The sequence below is a fragment of the Takifugu flavidus genome, chromosome 7, assembly GCF_003711565.1.
Source record: "Takifugu flavidus isolate HTHZ2018 chromosome 7, ASM371156v2, whole genome shotgun sequence".
Classification (NCBI taxonomy): Eukaryota; Metazoa; Chordata; class Actinopteri; order Tetraodontiformes; family Tetraodontidae; genus Takifugu; species Takifugu flavidus.
This window is the reverse complement of record NC_079526.1, coordinates 1,841,475-1,858,101: the sequence shown is the minus strand read 5'-3', so window position 1 is coordinate 1,858,101 and position 16,627 is coordinate 1,841,475. Positions and strand designations below refer to the sequence as shown.

General features: G+C 45.9%; 1 protein-coding gene across 21 annotated transcripts in view; it reads left to right on the top strand.

Annotated features, from left to right (window-relative positions):
- ptprfa (protein tyrosine phosphatase receptor type Fa) overlaps positions 1–16,627 on the top strand; it is a 62,554-nt gene that overhangs the window by 4,914 nt on the left and 41,013 nt on the right. For 17 of the 21 annotated variants that reach the window (XM_057037147.1, XM_057037159.1, XM_057037155.1 and 14 more), the window contains exons 2-4: positions 12,342–12,483; positions 13,388–13,533; positions 15,456–15,597. In XM_057037147.1, coding sequence (XP_056893127.1) covers positions 12,414–12,483; positions 13,388–13,533; positions 15,456–15,597 — 358 coding nt within the window. In that variant the 5' untranslated portion in view covers positions 12,342–12,413. Of the gene's footprint in view, positions 1–8,622; positions 8,846–8,987; positions 9,012–9,065; positions 9,090–12,002; positions 12,142–12,341; positions 12,484–13,387; positions 13,534–15,455; positions 15,598–16,627 lie in introns of those variants that run through there. The other 4 variants (XM_057037140.1, XM_057037143.1, XM_057037142.1 and 1 more) reach the window with 4 other exon arrangements.

Sequence of the window (16,627 nt, the reverse complement as noted above, 5' to 3'; positions counted from 1 at the left end):
AACCCAAGCTCAGTGACCCTTTGTAAGGGTCCTTCCACCCCATATTCCACTGGCTGCCCCACTATTCAGCCCCTTCCATGTCTACAAACACATGTGGGCTGGTTGGGCACACTGCCCTGCTCCCTGGAGGACTCTTTTCTGCTCCTCGTCCATGGTTGCCTGTTGGAGAACTTCCTGTGTCACTCCTCTCATGAGTTTTTTTTTTTTTTAAACAACCTTGTTTGGAGACCAAGTGGAGCAGTTGACCATGCCTGTTGATGGAGACTGGTGTTGTGTGAACACCCCACCGACCTCACCACACCCCCCGCCTCTAGTGTGAACCGCACAATGACAATGACATCGGGTCACATCGTGTCAATGACGTATAAAGCGCCGGACAGGCTGCCAGAATAATTTTGGTGCCAGCTGATAGTCTTTCTCCATGGCCTCAGTTTTTGCCTCTGAGATCACTCAAGTTGTGCACAGTTTGACCCATCAGTATCTGGTGGATGCCCCGGGGCTCCCACAGGCGTTCCATGACCTTTAGGACTCCTTCAGCATGACGGATGTCACCTAATCCACAATACGCCAAGCCCTGATGATTCCACCTGGGTGGTAGGCCTACTGGATGAGGGATCCCTCCACTAGGCACTTGTCAACACCCCCAACACCGGCCCTGGCTGACCTCCCACCCCCCATTTTAAAAGATAAAGATAGCTCAAAAAGAACAGCAAATAAGGGAAGGCCATGATGTCATCCTTTAAAGCCATGACATTAGTAATACTGAGAAAGGTAAAAACCACCACCTGTGATCCTGCTGTAATTCCCCACAGTCATAACCAGATCCCCACTAATTATCCTCCAGTCCCACTGTCCAATCCTTGTCTACAGCGTGAGATCTCGTTTTTTTCTCGCTTGACTGAGGATATGAATCACGCTCATATGTCCAGTACACAATGTGCCTGTACGGCTGTTGGTGAGCTGAGTAAGGAGCAGAGGAGCAGCGTCCTGCCTGGTTTCTGTGGGAGCGTGACGTCCCCAGTGGCTGGAAGGTTTGGCCTCTAGCTCTGATGGCAGGAGCCGGGGATGTGACCCACTGAGCCTGGCACATACCTGGCCCTCAGCAATCTGCTGCTCCCTTGGAAGCTGCTGGATGGAGCTATGGAACACATAGATGTAGCTGATTTAATAGAATGCCAGGGCAAATAAAACCCAAACAGCCTAGCAATATGGGAAAACTAAACAGTTATTACGCTTTGACTCCATTATTGTAGCATTTCATACATACGAAGCAGATTTAAGATGTTCTCAGGAAGGTTTGGAACAGAGAACGTGGCTCTAGCTCCATGCAGAACTGAAGAGCTGTCACAGACCTGGAGACAGGAGGGTTCCACAGGCTTTAATCATGCTTTAACCACGCTTACAGCATCCCGTTATCATATCTGCCATTCACTCTTTGACTTCAGATATTCAGGTGCTCCTTGGAGAAATAGTCGTTTCAGGCTGCAACTGTAATAGCAGCAGAAAAGTCATGTGGAGCCTACATACATGTACCACAGATTGTCAGCAGGTGGCGCTAAAATAAGAAAAAACAACATTTCATTGGCTGCTTGTGTCACAACAAATGTGACTGCAATATTTTATATCATAAACACACAAAGGTGCTCGTGGATAACGCAAATGCAAATAAGCGACTTTAATTGACTGACTCACGCTTGTTTCAGTCCTTCTGTGGGTCGACAGGGTCACGACCCCACCTGGAAGTGGATGGCAGAAAAGTCCTTATCTTTGGCGTTGGAGTCGTGATAGGATCAAGACATGCTTGTTTATTTGAGTTGTGAACACCTGCATGAGAGTGAGAGGCAGAGAGGCAGATAAGGGACGAGTGCAGGCGCTCACTCGTCCCCTGAGGGGGACGTCATGGACCAGGCGTGCAGGTGAGGTGCATGTGAGGTGGCATCCTCAGATGGAGATGATTGTTCAATTGTTTAATTACATTGTTTAATGACATACTGTATTGATAAGTACAGTTTAATTAATCAATATTTTCTCAGATGGAAAAAAATACTTTGTCCCTAATATAAATAGTCCCTCAACCTCTTTTTTATGATATTTGGAGTGAGGGCAGAACAGTATTACAGTCTCTCCCCACAAAAGTGTTACTAATTTATTATAATATATACACACATGTTTGCTGCATATGTCTTTTTTTCTGTGAGAGCTTTAAATCAAGTCACCAGTAAAAAGATTCAGTGCAACTATTGATCAAAAACGTTGGCGTTGAGCTAAAACTCAAGAGGTTAGATGATTCTCGAGCAGAACTTCTACCCCACCAGTGTGTTATTGACCGTTTATAGATGTTGGAGCCTTTATGGTCAACTACAAATATTCATCAGATGACAACAAACCAGCTTTTCCAGCGATGCAAGCGGAACATTTGCCCGCTGATTTTTATTCAAGATTCCAGTGAATTTCATCTTTCCATGACCATCCAGATAAAATATGGGCATATGGGCTTCACTAGATAGGAATTATAGTTGAACGTCAGCCTGATGGTCTTTTGTTGGTCTTTTGAAGATTCGGCTGCTGGGTTCCCAAGTTTTACTGGGGTTGTCATGGTGACGGCGAGTTACAAAGCAACTGATCCTCTCCCAGGGTTTTACTACAAGCAGTGTTTGTGTCCGTGAAAACTTACAGCTACCGTAATTTCTGGACTATAGAGCGCACCTGATTATAAGCCGCATAATCTGATTTTAGAAAGAAAATCAATTTTGTACTTATACAAGCCGCACCGGATTATAAGGCGCAGGTATCCCACGTAGTAATATGAAAAATTAGATCAAAAACATTCAGTACCGGTATATGATTTTATTACCGTAAGAGACCAGTCACTGACGAGTGACAGACAGGTAAGAAACAACAGCCACTCTTTTCACGTGTATGTTTATACAGAGACCTTAAATCCAAATTTCATCACGTCAGGATTTTTTTACTTTTCTTTTAATTTAATCCGTTTAGCAACATAAATAAATTGCACCAGTAAATGCTTTTTTATCTAACGGTGTCTGTAATGCAGCTACCTTAAAATATACGTTTGTATCAGCTACACACAAATTACGTTGTTTATGCTTTTTTACTCAAACAATTTTACTCAAAGTAATTCTTCTATATAGTGAGGCAGCCAGGAAGAAACAAACGCAGCTCCTATGAACGCATTTATTCTAATAAACCCAAAGATGGTCTCTAGGCAACAGAAAACTAAGTATTTGTAAGTTTCGTGGCTTATAACCTGGTTCCTCATCCCCTTTCTCCTGCAACTCCAAAGAACCCCAGAACATAGTGGGAGATGTGATTCTATTAAAGGGCTGCTCTTTAATAGGCTGGATCAGATGGTTCTGTCTCTGACACCTGAGGAACATCATCTTTCATGGTTCATGAGGTCATTACAGCAGCAGATACCTTCACATCCATCTCTCCTTGTTCTCACCTAGGCTCTACAGTGCTGGGCTGTGGGGGCGTCTGTCTGTCTGTCTGTCCATCTCACCCTCTATGACTGTGGCAGCTTGTTTTAGCTGAGCTAAAGAAGATTACACTACAGGAGGGGACACACACACACACACACACACACACACACACACGCAGGGGTTTGGTCTGAAAGAATGGAATCATATCAAATAATACATCCGTAAAGAGAAGGACCAGACTGTGGGACAATCTAGCAGACAGTCCCAGTGGTGACCGATGGGGACAACAGGAAGCAGTCCTTCATCAGTGCTGTTGTAGACCTTGTTAAGTGCTTCCCATCAGACCACAGCTGCGTGACAGATGTTGTCCTTGTGGTCAGGCGTCTCTGCTCTTCGGCTGCCTTGTTAAACACATAACCGGTGATGGATTGGAAGAGCTGCCGTGACCAAGACAATGAAGCTCCGAGTCCTTCATCATCCTCGAGACCTGTCTGGAGCTCTGTCTACAGCGGCAGGGGACCGCCAGTCGAGTCTGGAGTCTGTATCTACGAACACTTCAGCAGAACACTGAAGGGTGTGCGCTCTTCTGCTTGAAACCTGTCTGGTTTAAATGATCTGATGATTTTAGGGCTCAGTCTGATGGATTGGAAACCATAAAATATAAATGATATATATGAGCATGAACAATAACTATCACTCATTTCTAATTAATAAAATCAAATCAGGATAATTCCGTGATTGATCGCTTCCTGTGGTTATATTCAGAAGAACGTAATGAGGCAGCCGAAATGATGGATTAACCTTCAGTCTAACAAGCTCATTAGTTCTCCTGACAGCCACAGCAGCTGAGCCAAATCCAGTTCAGAGCATATTTACCAGATATCTGCAGAGTACGTCTCTTCGTAACCACAATTGGTAACACCTTTCGCAACAGCTGTCCTCAGTAGTCTAGAAACATGAAAACATGGTGAGGAGACGGCTGATTTTTCCTCATTAGCTGCATCTTCTGGTCCTGTAAACAACCCTCATCTTTTTGGTGATTAAACGCTGCTGGTTAACCTTTGAATAATCAGAGCTGGCGTGTTTGCGTGTGGAGATCCCTCTGACTCCGCCTACCTGCAGCATCAGCTCTTCCTAACGTGGGTTGTTACCAGCCCATTAGGGGGGCCCTTGAGAGAGGCCCTCCATGGTCTGTGGGTGTTTTGAAGCACCAGAAAGCTTCATCAGTGCACACGTTCAGCCTGCTGTGCCCGGGGCACCGATTGCTGTTGATGAATGCATTTGGATTCCAGTGCATGTCAGGAGTGCTTGTGAGCATGTGAGCAGGGACCTGCAGGAGGCTCCGTCATCCCAGGGCCCACCACAGCCGTAGATAGCCAATATTAGCGGCGGAGCACATCACCGTGCTTCTGCTTCCTCTCTGCGCATTATCATCTGATTCTGGGCTCACTGCTGATCCTCTCAAGTGCTGGCATATCACTTTTGGAAATATTAGCACCAGTGGCTCACACACACACACACACCCACACGCTGCTGAGATGCTGAGTATCAGATCGTCTCCTGCTGATGTGTGCAGTAATGAATCCTTTTCCTGACAGGAGGAAACCAGACAGTTCTGTTGGCAAAATGTAAAGGAAAAGTAAATATCTGATGCTAGCTGAGCCGGTTCGAGGGTCTGAGGACAGCCAGGGTCGCAAGTGTGCAGCTTGTAAAGCCCTCCCAGGCAACAATTTTTGTGATTTTGGGCTGTAAACAAACTTGACTTGCTTAGAGGAGCCACCATTAGCTTTGGTTCTGGTGACATCACAACGGTAATTTATGTTTACTCCTTTAGGATCCGTGAGAGGATCCAGCCTGGTTTTCTGTCCTACCAGAAAGAAAACACTTTCACCAAGGAAAACATGTGACAGTGTCACTTACCTGGCAGCAAAAAATCCTGGCCCTGGTGGACTGGCTCTGGACTTCCCTCACCTCAGAGAAACGAGGTTTTGTGTTGTCCAGTGACAGAAACCTGCAGAAGCACCATGTCTGGTGAAGGTGTGGTGGACAGATGGTTCAGGTGATTGTCAGACTGTCGCCAGACCTTTAATTATCTCCGGAACAGAGATTCTCTTTGTAAGAAGAAGAAGGAAATGTTAATGAATTCTACAGAGGATGATAAATCACAAAGACGCAGACGTGAATCAGACTCATTATTCCAACTTGGTCTAAGCAAACGTATGAAGGAAACGCCGGTTTGTCTCTCGCCATTGTGCACGTTACATCACACATTAGCTGCGTGTGTGAGGCTGCAACTATCAACCGTTACAATATTTACACTTGGATTCTACCCTTGGTAATGCTGTCAAACAATCTGCCAAGGTTACTGGTTTAGCCTCACTGGGGGCACATCAAATCCTTTAAGGTGAGGTTTAACCTCATTAGCTCCTGTAACGTTTGCCGGACCACGATATTGATTGATGCGATCAATGCTAATGCTACGGCTAACACGTGGAATCATTCCACTGAAGTTGTGAATCTGGGTGAGAGAACGGTTCTTCTGGAACAGACTGCTCAGTTTTTATGTGTGGAGCCCAAAGAAGAAGAGAGCACGTCTGTAATTTCAGATATGCCCCGGGGAAAAATGTGTTTCAGTTTTCAGCTGCAGGACAGCTGGAGAAAGGCCCAGTGATACCTCCACTCTAACCAGTTCAACCAGTGACTGAGCAGGGTGTGAATGAAGGAAATGGATCCCTGCCTGCTTCTGCTTCCAGGTGGATCCTCAGATCCTGGCGACCTACCTGTGTTTGATAGATCTTCTGACCCAGTGAAATAGCAGGGGTTGATTTAGAGTCATGATAATTTGCTGGGGTGGGGGGGGGTCTGCCATTAGCACCCTCCCTAGTAAGGCTCTTACTGACCTCTGCACTTTGTTTTAATATTGAAGGAGCTGCAGGAAATCCTTGATGGAAGGTGGTTTTAGGAACATGGACAGATTTTTGGATTCATCCTCCAGGTTAGTTGCTCTACATGTCACGGTTTGACAGGAGTTTCCAGTTTACTGAACTGGGCAGCTGTGGCCCAGCTGGTCCAATGCTTCTCACCACGTGGTTCTGATCCCAGCCCTGAGATCTACCGGCGAAAGTGCCCTTGAGCAAAGCCTTGAACCTCAACATGTGAGAGTGAATGTTTGAATGCAGACAAGTGTTTGAGAGGTCAAAGTTGGCCCAAACTGGTGGTTTTCACCATTCAATGGATGAATGGACGAATCAATGAATCAATGAATCTGCATTTCAGACAACAAAATTATGCGACACACTCTCATAAATGACAGTTTCACACAGTTTGCTTATCTTTATATATCTTGCAGGTTTTCCTGTTGTTTTTTTCGTGAACATTGTTGTTGTTCCAACAGTTTCAGCATCATGGTGGCGCTGCATGCAGAAGGTTTTACTACAACTGAAATTTAGCCCTTCACTCCCCAGAAACAGTTTTTGTACATTACCTGGGAGCATCTGGCTCTGAGACATTTTCTATTCAACAAATTCATGAATATCAACATTTTAAAACTAGATTGTTTGTGTAATTTATTACTCTGATGACTCTTTTCTAGTTGCTGTCGGTTGCTTCTGTGTACTGGATCGTATCAGCACACAGGAGGATCGATGTGGCCAAATAAGCTAATAACATCGATCATGGAAAGATTTATGGTCCAAACAGTCGTTTTTCCAACTACTGCAATGTTAAGTGCTTGTCTTACACCTGTGCATTTAATATGGGCAAATACTGTAGTTTAATTTCACAAACTACAGCTGAACTACATGATGGAGGGATACAAACCCGACTGGCCAAGGTGTCCAAAAGTCCTCTGTCTTTCAAATCTATCAATGAACATCCATTGGTGGACAGGCCACGCCTCCTCCCTCTTTCTCCTTTCTGTTCCTCAGAAAAACCTCCCATGAGAATCAGAGCAGACGGCCTCAGTCATCTGCTCAAATCCCACTACTTTAGTTATACGAAGGCCATGGGTTAGATCCCAGACATGTGCACCAAACAGAATAGCTCCCACAGCTGCGTCTTCGGTGTGTGATGTGCACGATTCCTGGTTCTTCTGCCGTCAGAGTGTGTTAACGTTAATGAGAACGTCATCAACCCCTCAGTTTACTTTCACTCTGGATTTTGAAGGAAACCAGGAGTTCCAGATGTTTCCTTCCACCAGAATTAGAAGCCTTTAATATGCCATTTTGTGTGTGAATTGTACACTCTGACAGGCCCCGCCTCCGCCGTGCGTGGGGCTTTGTAGGGTGGGGGGAGGCCTGTCTAAGAGGGAATCAGACAGGCTGACGGCTGTATGGATGCAAACTACCGACCGAGGCTCCGCCAACGATCAGCAAGCCCCACGTTTTGTGTTTGATCTTCAGGATTTTGGTGTCATAATCTTTAAATATGAAATAAAGGCTGACATCCTGCAGGGATACAGGCTGAAACACTGCTGCAGGAAGATAAGATGAGATCTAAGATAGACGTGTGTTTGATTTGGTTATCAGTGTTACAGCTGACATGAAAGTTACCAGCAGATTAATCGTCTGAACGCTGTAAAAGCTGCATGGAAATGATCAAAAAAACGCTGATCAAAGACTTCCAAAATCCCATCCCACCTTCATATTGAGGCCACTGATGCCTTTACGTCACCATTGACATCCAGAAGTCAGCTGGAAAGGGTTTTATTCTATTATCAGTTTGGTCTTTGGAATCTATCGCTAGGAACCAGATTCTTGACCTGGCTGGAGGATCACGCTGCTCCATCTGGCACAGATAATGACATCTGAAGATCTCAGCTGAAGATCTCAGCTGCTTTTTGCTGTTTTGGCTCATAAAATTCACACAGTTCTTACACACACACACACACACACACCTCTGGGTGAAGGTAATCTAATTATTATTTCCACTTATGTCCTGCTTTTAAATTAAGATCTTGAAATGTTTAAGATGTTTAAATCTGTGGTTGTGTCTGATCTTAAGACTTTAATGCAGACACCTGAGCCACTGGTGCCAGTCGAGTCATGAGGGAGTGGGGAGGGGTCTGTCTCACCTGTGCTGGGCCTGCCCCCCACCTCTCCCAGACTCCCACTGAAATCCAACACCTGTGACATCATGCATGTAGACATTGGCTGCTCACCAGGCCTCAGACTGCATTTCACCCCCAAGAGGGAGGCAGGAGGGGCTGATTCAGAGCCTCCAGATCAATCAGGCTGCTGCAGAACTCTGCTTCTACCTGTGGCTGAGCTCAGCGCACCTCCCCCAGGCTCAGCACTCCACTGGCTTGGAGGGAAACTGGGAATTGTTCACTTCTGAGAGACTACTGAAGGCTGCTGGCCTGATTCTCCTCAGCATAGGTGCTTCCTCCATGCAGCTTGATGCAGGTAAGCAGACGTTGGCGGTTTGGGGGACTTTAAAGCTTCCACGGGGCCACCTGCTCCTTCTGAAGCCCCTTCCTTTTGTTGCAAAGGCCTGCTGTTATTTTCGGATATTGAATCCACTGAAGATCTTCGGCTGGATCCCAAACATGTTGGTGCAGCAGCCACAAAGGTCTGTTCATAACAACCTTCGCCGGGGAGAAACGCTCACTGAGGCTGATTACCGGCTCACAACTCTGTCATGCTTCAGGTTAGCGGCTCGTCTCTTCCATCAGCTCTTCCGGAGTGAAAAAGATGAAGCGATGATAAAAAATGCAGGTTTGGCTGCAGTCAAACTGTCTATTACAATGATGTTTATTGACATCATACAGTTCATAATAACTAATTCATGCATTTTACTCCAGATCCAGACTCTCATACCGTCACTGTTTAACTTTGAGGGCCAGCAAAGTGGAGAAAAGCAGCAGAATTCAGCAGCTTGTACATTTTTGAGCTGATAGGTGTTTATTCATCAATAGATACTTCAAACATTTATTATACTTATAGTAGGTGAACCCACGTCCGTTTAGAAGCGTCCGCTGTGCTACATCAGCTAAGCTCCAGCAGCAGCAGCTTCGTGAACTGGGAGCTCTGCTGCTCTTTGTCTGCTCTTTGCAAATTAACAAGTTTGACATCAAGTTGATGAGAAACAATTCTCACTTTTTTCGTTCCCATGTTCAGGTTTTACGCCTCAGTTGATGAAGATCTAATTTCTGGGTTCTGTTGGCAAAATCATGTCTCTTGTTATTTTTTATTCTTCTTTTGCTTTTTGGTCAACAAGAGTGATTTCTTTTGGTTTGCAGTGCAAACATAAAAGGTGGAATCATCCAGTTTATCTGCCTCTGACACACTCCGCTGCAAAGGCATTCATCAAGGTTTCGTGAGGAACTTTTGATTCACAATCAGCTTTTTCATCTTTTCATTCATGTTGCCGGGATTAAAAAGGGAAGTATTTGACCAAAGCTGCAGAGATCCTTGCACCATTTTTGAGCTCTCCTTCACAGACAGATCCTTTCAGTGCACAGCTGAGGGCAGATAGAGAAGCCTCGGGGGGCGAGTTACGCATTAGCAGGCAGAACTTGTGAACTCACAGTAATATTTTTCTCCTGTTGAGCATCTTTGCAGCCTCGGTGATGCTTCTTACTATTCTGTTGCCATTAAACCTCATTATTTTGGAGCTGTTTCCACTCTTCGCACGTCACAACTCTCACAGAGGAAGTGGTTCAGACCCACTGAATTATCACACAGCAGACACAGAACCGCTCAGCACCGTTCAGAGGTCCGTTGAGAGATGTCACTTCCTGTCATGAGAGCCATGGGACACGGTACCGTTCAGGCACAATCCAGGTTGAAGCTTTGCTCTCAGCAGTGCGCTCATCAGAGTTCTTAACCACTTTTTCACTTTTGGGGGTCACAGGCAGGGGGCTGAGTCTTCAGATCATTGCGGGGCTGTAAAAGTTCTACCTACTAGAACAACTTCATGTTTTGTCTGCACTGAGGCTCCTCAGCCCAGTCTCCAACAGACTGAGCTACTAGCGACCCGTTATTTACCTGAAGGTTGTACCAGCAACCCGCAGAGTCTGAGTGTTGGGTGGAGTGTGTCGATACTGATGGTTTAGAGCGTCGGTGTCCTGTGAGTCCACCAGAGGTGATTCCTCTCAGACTGCCAGCTCAGCTTCCCGAACACGTCAAAGATCAAATGGTCAAACCTCTCCTGTTCACCCGGAAGTCGAGTTAGTTCTGAGTCAGCTACCGATCCTTAGTCGACGGACCCCATTAGTCTTGTCAAATATTCCCGTAGCGTCGGTGTATTTGCTCGTAGATGCTGATTGTTCGTTCACCTCCACATGATGGAAGCTAGGAGCAGTGGGCCGGCTTCAGGATGACTGGAGGATCAGTCCAACGGCTGAATCACTTTGTCATTGACAGCTATTTTTAAATTTCCTTCCCAAGTTGAAAGACAAAGTGCAACATTGCATGTGGGGGTTTGGCACCTTGCTCAGAACACATTACATTACCAGAACACCTGTGGTGAATTTCTTCTGGTGGTAATCCAGAGGTGTTGATGAGGAAGGAATCTTCACAGACATCGACTTGGTTATAAGAGATGTTTATTGGACAGAACAGTCAGGTATCTATCGGACGCTGCAGCTTGCCCGAGGGAGGTTTCGTGGTCCTGATGGTGAAGATCTCTGAAGTGCTTACTTCGGTAGCTCCTTTTATATGGTCAAGTAAACACATTCTTTTCTGATGACCTCATAACGCTATATAGCTAACCAAATGGTATAGTGTCCGGTCCATAAGAAGAAGTGGGCCCCGGGACTGCCTCACAGCAACTCCCCATAGGGGAAAAACAAGACATTCAATCACGAGCACATATAAACACAGCTGAACACATATGGAACACGTGTAAGATGGCTCCAAAGTGTCTGAGAAACAAGTTAGGGTCTTACAGAGGTCAAGGCCTGCAGAGAGTAGATACACAGGCTTCAGATACTACACACCTTCCATATTTTGCCCACACTGGGGTTTAAACCAAGAACCGTTTCCCAGCCCCATCCACTACAGACTGAGGTAGTTGCTACTGGTACAGCCACACCAGAACCAGAACTTTTGCCAATAACAGCAACAAAATAGGAAAAACTACAGCAATTAAATTAGAACTAGTGAAGCAGGTTTAGATGTATGTAGAAATGTAATATTCCATTAAAATTTATGAAATATTTCCTCCCTGCCGCCCGGGAGGAAGTAAGTGAATAAGACCCACTGCAGGCAGAACTGAGTCTCTCTGAGTCTCCAGACAGAGACGAGGAGGCTAATCGGCGTCTGCGGACCAGTAATGGGTGTTTCTGCAGACAGAGCCGAGCAAAGAAGATGAGGGGATATTGATTATGGAGACATTTTCTTACATCGTGCTTCATTATCAGGGTGTTAAATCATCTCAGATCTCTGCCCAAAAACAACTGTGCAAAGGAACAGCTTGTTCTTTTGCTTAAGTGGGCTGGTAATGCAGCGCTGTGTTACAGTTGTGCACGTTGGGGAGGTTGCATTCTGTCTGTGCTCACATCTGGGAGGAGGAGGGAATGTGAACAAATTGCAGCTGTAATAGGAGTGGTACAGAAAAAGGCTGTAAATTCAGGCAGGCTGAAAACTTTCTCCTCCTCCTTTCCTGCCGTTGCTCAACTAATGACACGTCAAAGGCAGTGTATAAAACTACCCAAACCCTCCCCAGTTCTTAGCTGTTAGACAGAACTCTTTCTCTGGTGTGTGCGTTTGTGTGTGTGTGTGTGTCCTCCTGACAGCTCCTGCATATTCTGTCTTTAAATGTTTGTCAAAGTGGGGCTTTTTTTTCTGCATGTTCTGATGTTAATTAGCGTTGATGTAGCAGATCGCTCACTTGAACGAAAACAGCTGAAACTGCGAGATGCTACGCTAACCTGCTAAGCTGTCTGTATTTCTGCAGGTTTTTCTCAACGTTTCTGTGAGGTCACAGTGAACCTGTCGCGGCGCCACGGCCACAGAGAGCAGCCAGACCATGGGGCTCAGAGTTGGGGCTTTGCATCTCCTGTTGCTGACCACACTGGTGCTGCCGTCTCATGAGGAGAGTGAGTGCAAATGTGATCCTCCAGACACGACACCAGGCTTCACACATCAGATAACCTCGTTACTGCTAGCTGCTACGGTCTTTCATACCAATAAGCGAAGAGCTATTTTGGAGAAAATGGAGAAAATGTCATTGTTACATGTGTCGGAGTTTGAGCTGAGGCTGAGTTGAGTCTTGACTGCGGAGCTCCAAGCAGCTTGTGCTAATCTCATCCAGCGCCGTGTGTCTGCAGCTCTTCAGAGACAGTTCCCTGTCTCTGCACGCATGCATCAGCCTCGCTTAGATATGGAAGTAGTAAGTTAGTTAGTTCAAGGTTTCTTCCTGCTAAAGGGAGGTTTTCCACCACTCTTGCTTGTTTTGGCGGAAAAGTTCTGGGTTCTGTAAAGGTCCAAGAGACAATCTGGAGTGTAACAGATGCTTTTTAAATGAAGTTAAATTTGACTGACCTGCCAGCGTTATAATAATACACAACACTAAAGCTTGAAACAGCCTTTTCTGCAGTGTCTATAGGGTTTTGGAGACAATGTTCTGAACATACATTAATCAGACCCAGAAGGCTGTTCTTGTCAGAGTGCTGCTCCATGTATGTGCCCTTATTTACACATCTTATTCACGCAATTATACATGCAACAAGAAGGGCCCTGCGAAGAGTTAGTGAGGTGGACCTGCAACTGGGACGGACTCAAGATTGATTGGAAGGTGTTTTCAAACTTTTGACTCGTGGTTCATCCTAGACCTTCAGAAGAGATTCTGGTTAGAAAAAACCCTGACACAGTCCAAACATGGATTCCAAATAAGAGACTTGTGTGTTTCACTGACATTTTCTGGTGTTTGCAAGAGTTGTTTCAGTGTCACAGATTGTTGCCTCCACCCGTGTCTTGAGCCTCCTCACCTCTCTCTGGCAGGCATGCCCAGCTTCATCAAGTCCCCCAATGATCAGACGGGGATTTCTGGAGGAGTGGCATCGTTTGTATGCCAGGCAGTAGGTGACCCCAAACCTCGCATCACCTGGATGAAGAAGGGGAAGAAAGTCAGCTCTCAACGCTTTGAGGTAGAGTTCTGCCGAAAAAATAATCCAAATCCCTGTGTGTAGATGTCCAGACCTTTCCTTTCTTAGCTTCACCTCTCATTAGCTCTCTGCTCGGTGCCGAAAGTGGATTATGCTGGAGAGAGCGAAAAAGATTACCAGCCGCCGTTTTTATGCACAGCGAGCTATCTTGTGAGCAGCATGTGTGATTAGCCGCGGCGATGCTGCTCTGCACGCTGGAGCTCATTTCTAATGTATATGCTTCTGCAAACGAGCCTTTTAAAGCAGTCAATGTTGGATCCTGCAGAGAGCTGCAGGTGTTGAATTAAGCTGTTCCGGTACACTGTCATCCAGGTCTGTGGGTGAAACGCTCCAAAATCTTCTGCAATTCCACAGCCTGTCTGACTGGTGTGATGCAGGTTGCATCTGGTTTAGGGATCTTTTAATGGTTCAGCCAGATAAACATGTTTTCTGAGCTCTTCTTTACCTCTTTGTTCCTTGATTTCTGTAAAAGAGTGATTGGAAGGAAGGCACATGAAACATCTGGTGCTGTATATGAAAGAGTGCACGGGGTGTTCCTATACAGGACGTCCCGACCAGTGTGAAATGCGGCACTGGTGTGGTCTGGACTGACGTCTTCTCAAAGAAGACGTAAACGAGTGCTGCGATTTCAAGGCAGAACTCACACAGACTGAGACTGTTCACACTCTGCCTGTCTGTCTGTATGGCTGTCTGCCTGCCTGCCTGCCTGTCTGCCTGCCTGCCTGTCTGTCTGTCTGGCTGGTCCACTGACTATTGGTGGACTGTTCATCCACTCGGGGTGATGAGCAGCCACAGTCATAGGCGGGAGGATCAGACGGACAGACAGACGCCCCGAACCCACCGAAGAGGCTCCAGGCAGAGCCCGGGCCCAGGGCTATGATACTGCATGCATGCAGCGTCTGCATCCGGGTCAGAACCGAGACATCCTGCTGGACTCAGTAAAACTGCAGAAGTTACCAAACCTCCCGTCAGCAGCGTGACCTCAGTCTTGTGAACACAGACACAAAGTTGCAGCTCACTGTGAATAATTGGATCTTCCTTCATGTCAGCTTTACATTACTCAAGCTGTTGATTGCTGCTGAGTATAGGAGGGAGGATGGACCCCCCCCCCCCCCACACACACACACACACACACACAGGCTCTTCATCTGATCAACAGTCAGTTAACTGAAAAAAACATAATTTACGTGCACCCAGTCATTTCATTTAATTCAATTATCTATGAGCACACTTTAACATGATTGTTACTGTCACTCTACTATCTGTTTGCTTTAAAATCTTTGTTGATTTGCGTATATCAAGGCGTACAGGACTTGAACAGCAAATGTATTAGTTCTCATATACTTGGTGGAGTTCAGGGTATAATAGGTATGTACCGGGACAGTGGCGAGGAGAAATGGTAAATGGTTCCACCTAAGTTGAATGAAGGTTGAAATGCTTCCCTAAGTCTGAACCTTCTGATCACCGAGACGAGGTCCTGCTGTGAAAGGAAGAGACTGCAGGCCTACGTGTTGCTCATTAGGACGAGAATGTGACTTTGACTGATTTGGAACTGCTTCTGGCAGCTCACTCATACCTGTTGACCAGTCAAGCTCATCTATGTCAGGAACCATGGTCCTCACACCAGGTAACATGGTCAAACACGTCTGTTCCTTCAGAACAGTTAAGTTCGCGCTTCAGGTCCTCAGCTTTGAGATTATGGTATTTATTTAAGAACCTAACCAGAATTAATTTGCTTTGTTCCAAAGGAGCTGCAGTCTGTGCTTTATCTGATAGTGACCAACCTTTGAACCAGTGGCTGACACTTAGCTTGTTGGATCTCAACAGCATTTCACGTGTTGCTCGTTGGATTTTTTTCTTATTCGGATTAATGAGAATAATGTTTAAACATTTTGTGTCCTCAGGTGATTGACTTTGATAATGGTTCAGGCTCGGTGCTGCGTATTCAGCCTTTGAGGACCCATCGTGATGAAGCCATTTATGAATGCACGGCCACCAACAGTGCTGGAGAGATCAACACCAGCGCCAAGCTGACTGTGTTAGAAGGTAAAGTGCTGCTGCCACTCCCACACCTTTTCCCCTCTCGCTTCTACACACACACGAAACTGCAACGCTCTCATCCGCTAGCGTTCTGTTAATAATGCTTCTACGAAGCTTGGATGTTTAAAAGTAAAATTACTAATGACGTCTTTACAAAATGTGTGTCGGGCAGACGGATGTTCAAGGAGAGGCAACTTTTCTCCCGCATCGTTCATTCAGGTTATAAATCAGCAAAAAGACGTCAGTCGCTTACACAAGAGATGGTTTAAAAAGCAGCGGCCTCATTTGTATCAATGGATAATGACAATTCCTCTCAGGTGTCATGGCAACGCCTCAGGATGCCCCTGGACAGGAGAAGTCGTAGGAAGGACTGGGCCACTATGGTTAGGCTACTGTCCCCATGGCCATCCAACCTCCATGATGGATGGATGGATGGATGGATGGATGGATGGATGGATGGATGGATAGATGGATGGATGGATGGATGGATGGATGGATGGATGGATGGATGGATGATCTAATCTCATTAGAATGTCTAAAGATTTCATGTGTGATCCCAACACAAGGATTTCAACCCTTCAGATGTGTTTTCAGAAAGATTTTGTTCTGTTGCGCAACCTCATCTTTATTCTGATCCTGAAGATCAAACATCCTGGAGCTGTGTGTGTGTGTGTGTGTGTGTAGATTACTGAGCCACTGAACCACACTCTCCTTCAGCTGAGGGGGCCTCTCCTGACTTTTACAAACCAAAATCTAGACACACCCTAAATGTCTCAGCATGATCCTCCTTTTCCAAAAGGAAATTTCTCAGTTTTCTGTGAACAACTCAACCTGTTGCTCAGACTCCTGTGTGGAGGACCAGGCCAAAGACTGGAGCCGTAAACCAGTTAGAATCCCGCTTAGCGCTGCTCCACCTTCTGCTTTTGTTTTCCTGCCAGTGCAGCTATTGTGTTCCAGACAGAGTAACCTGAAGAGTGAGTGTGATACACCAGGGCCTCCTGTTCACACACTCACAATATGTTGTGAAACGTTAGCT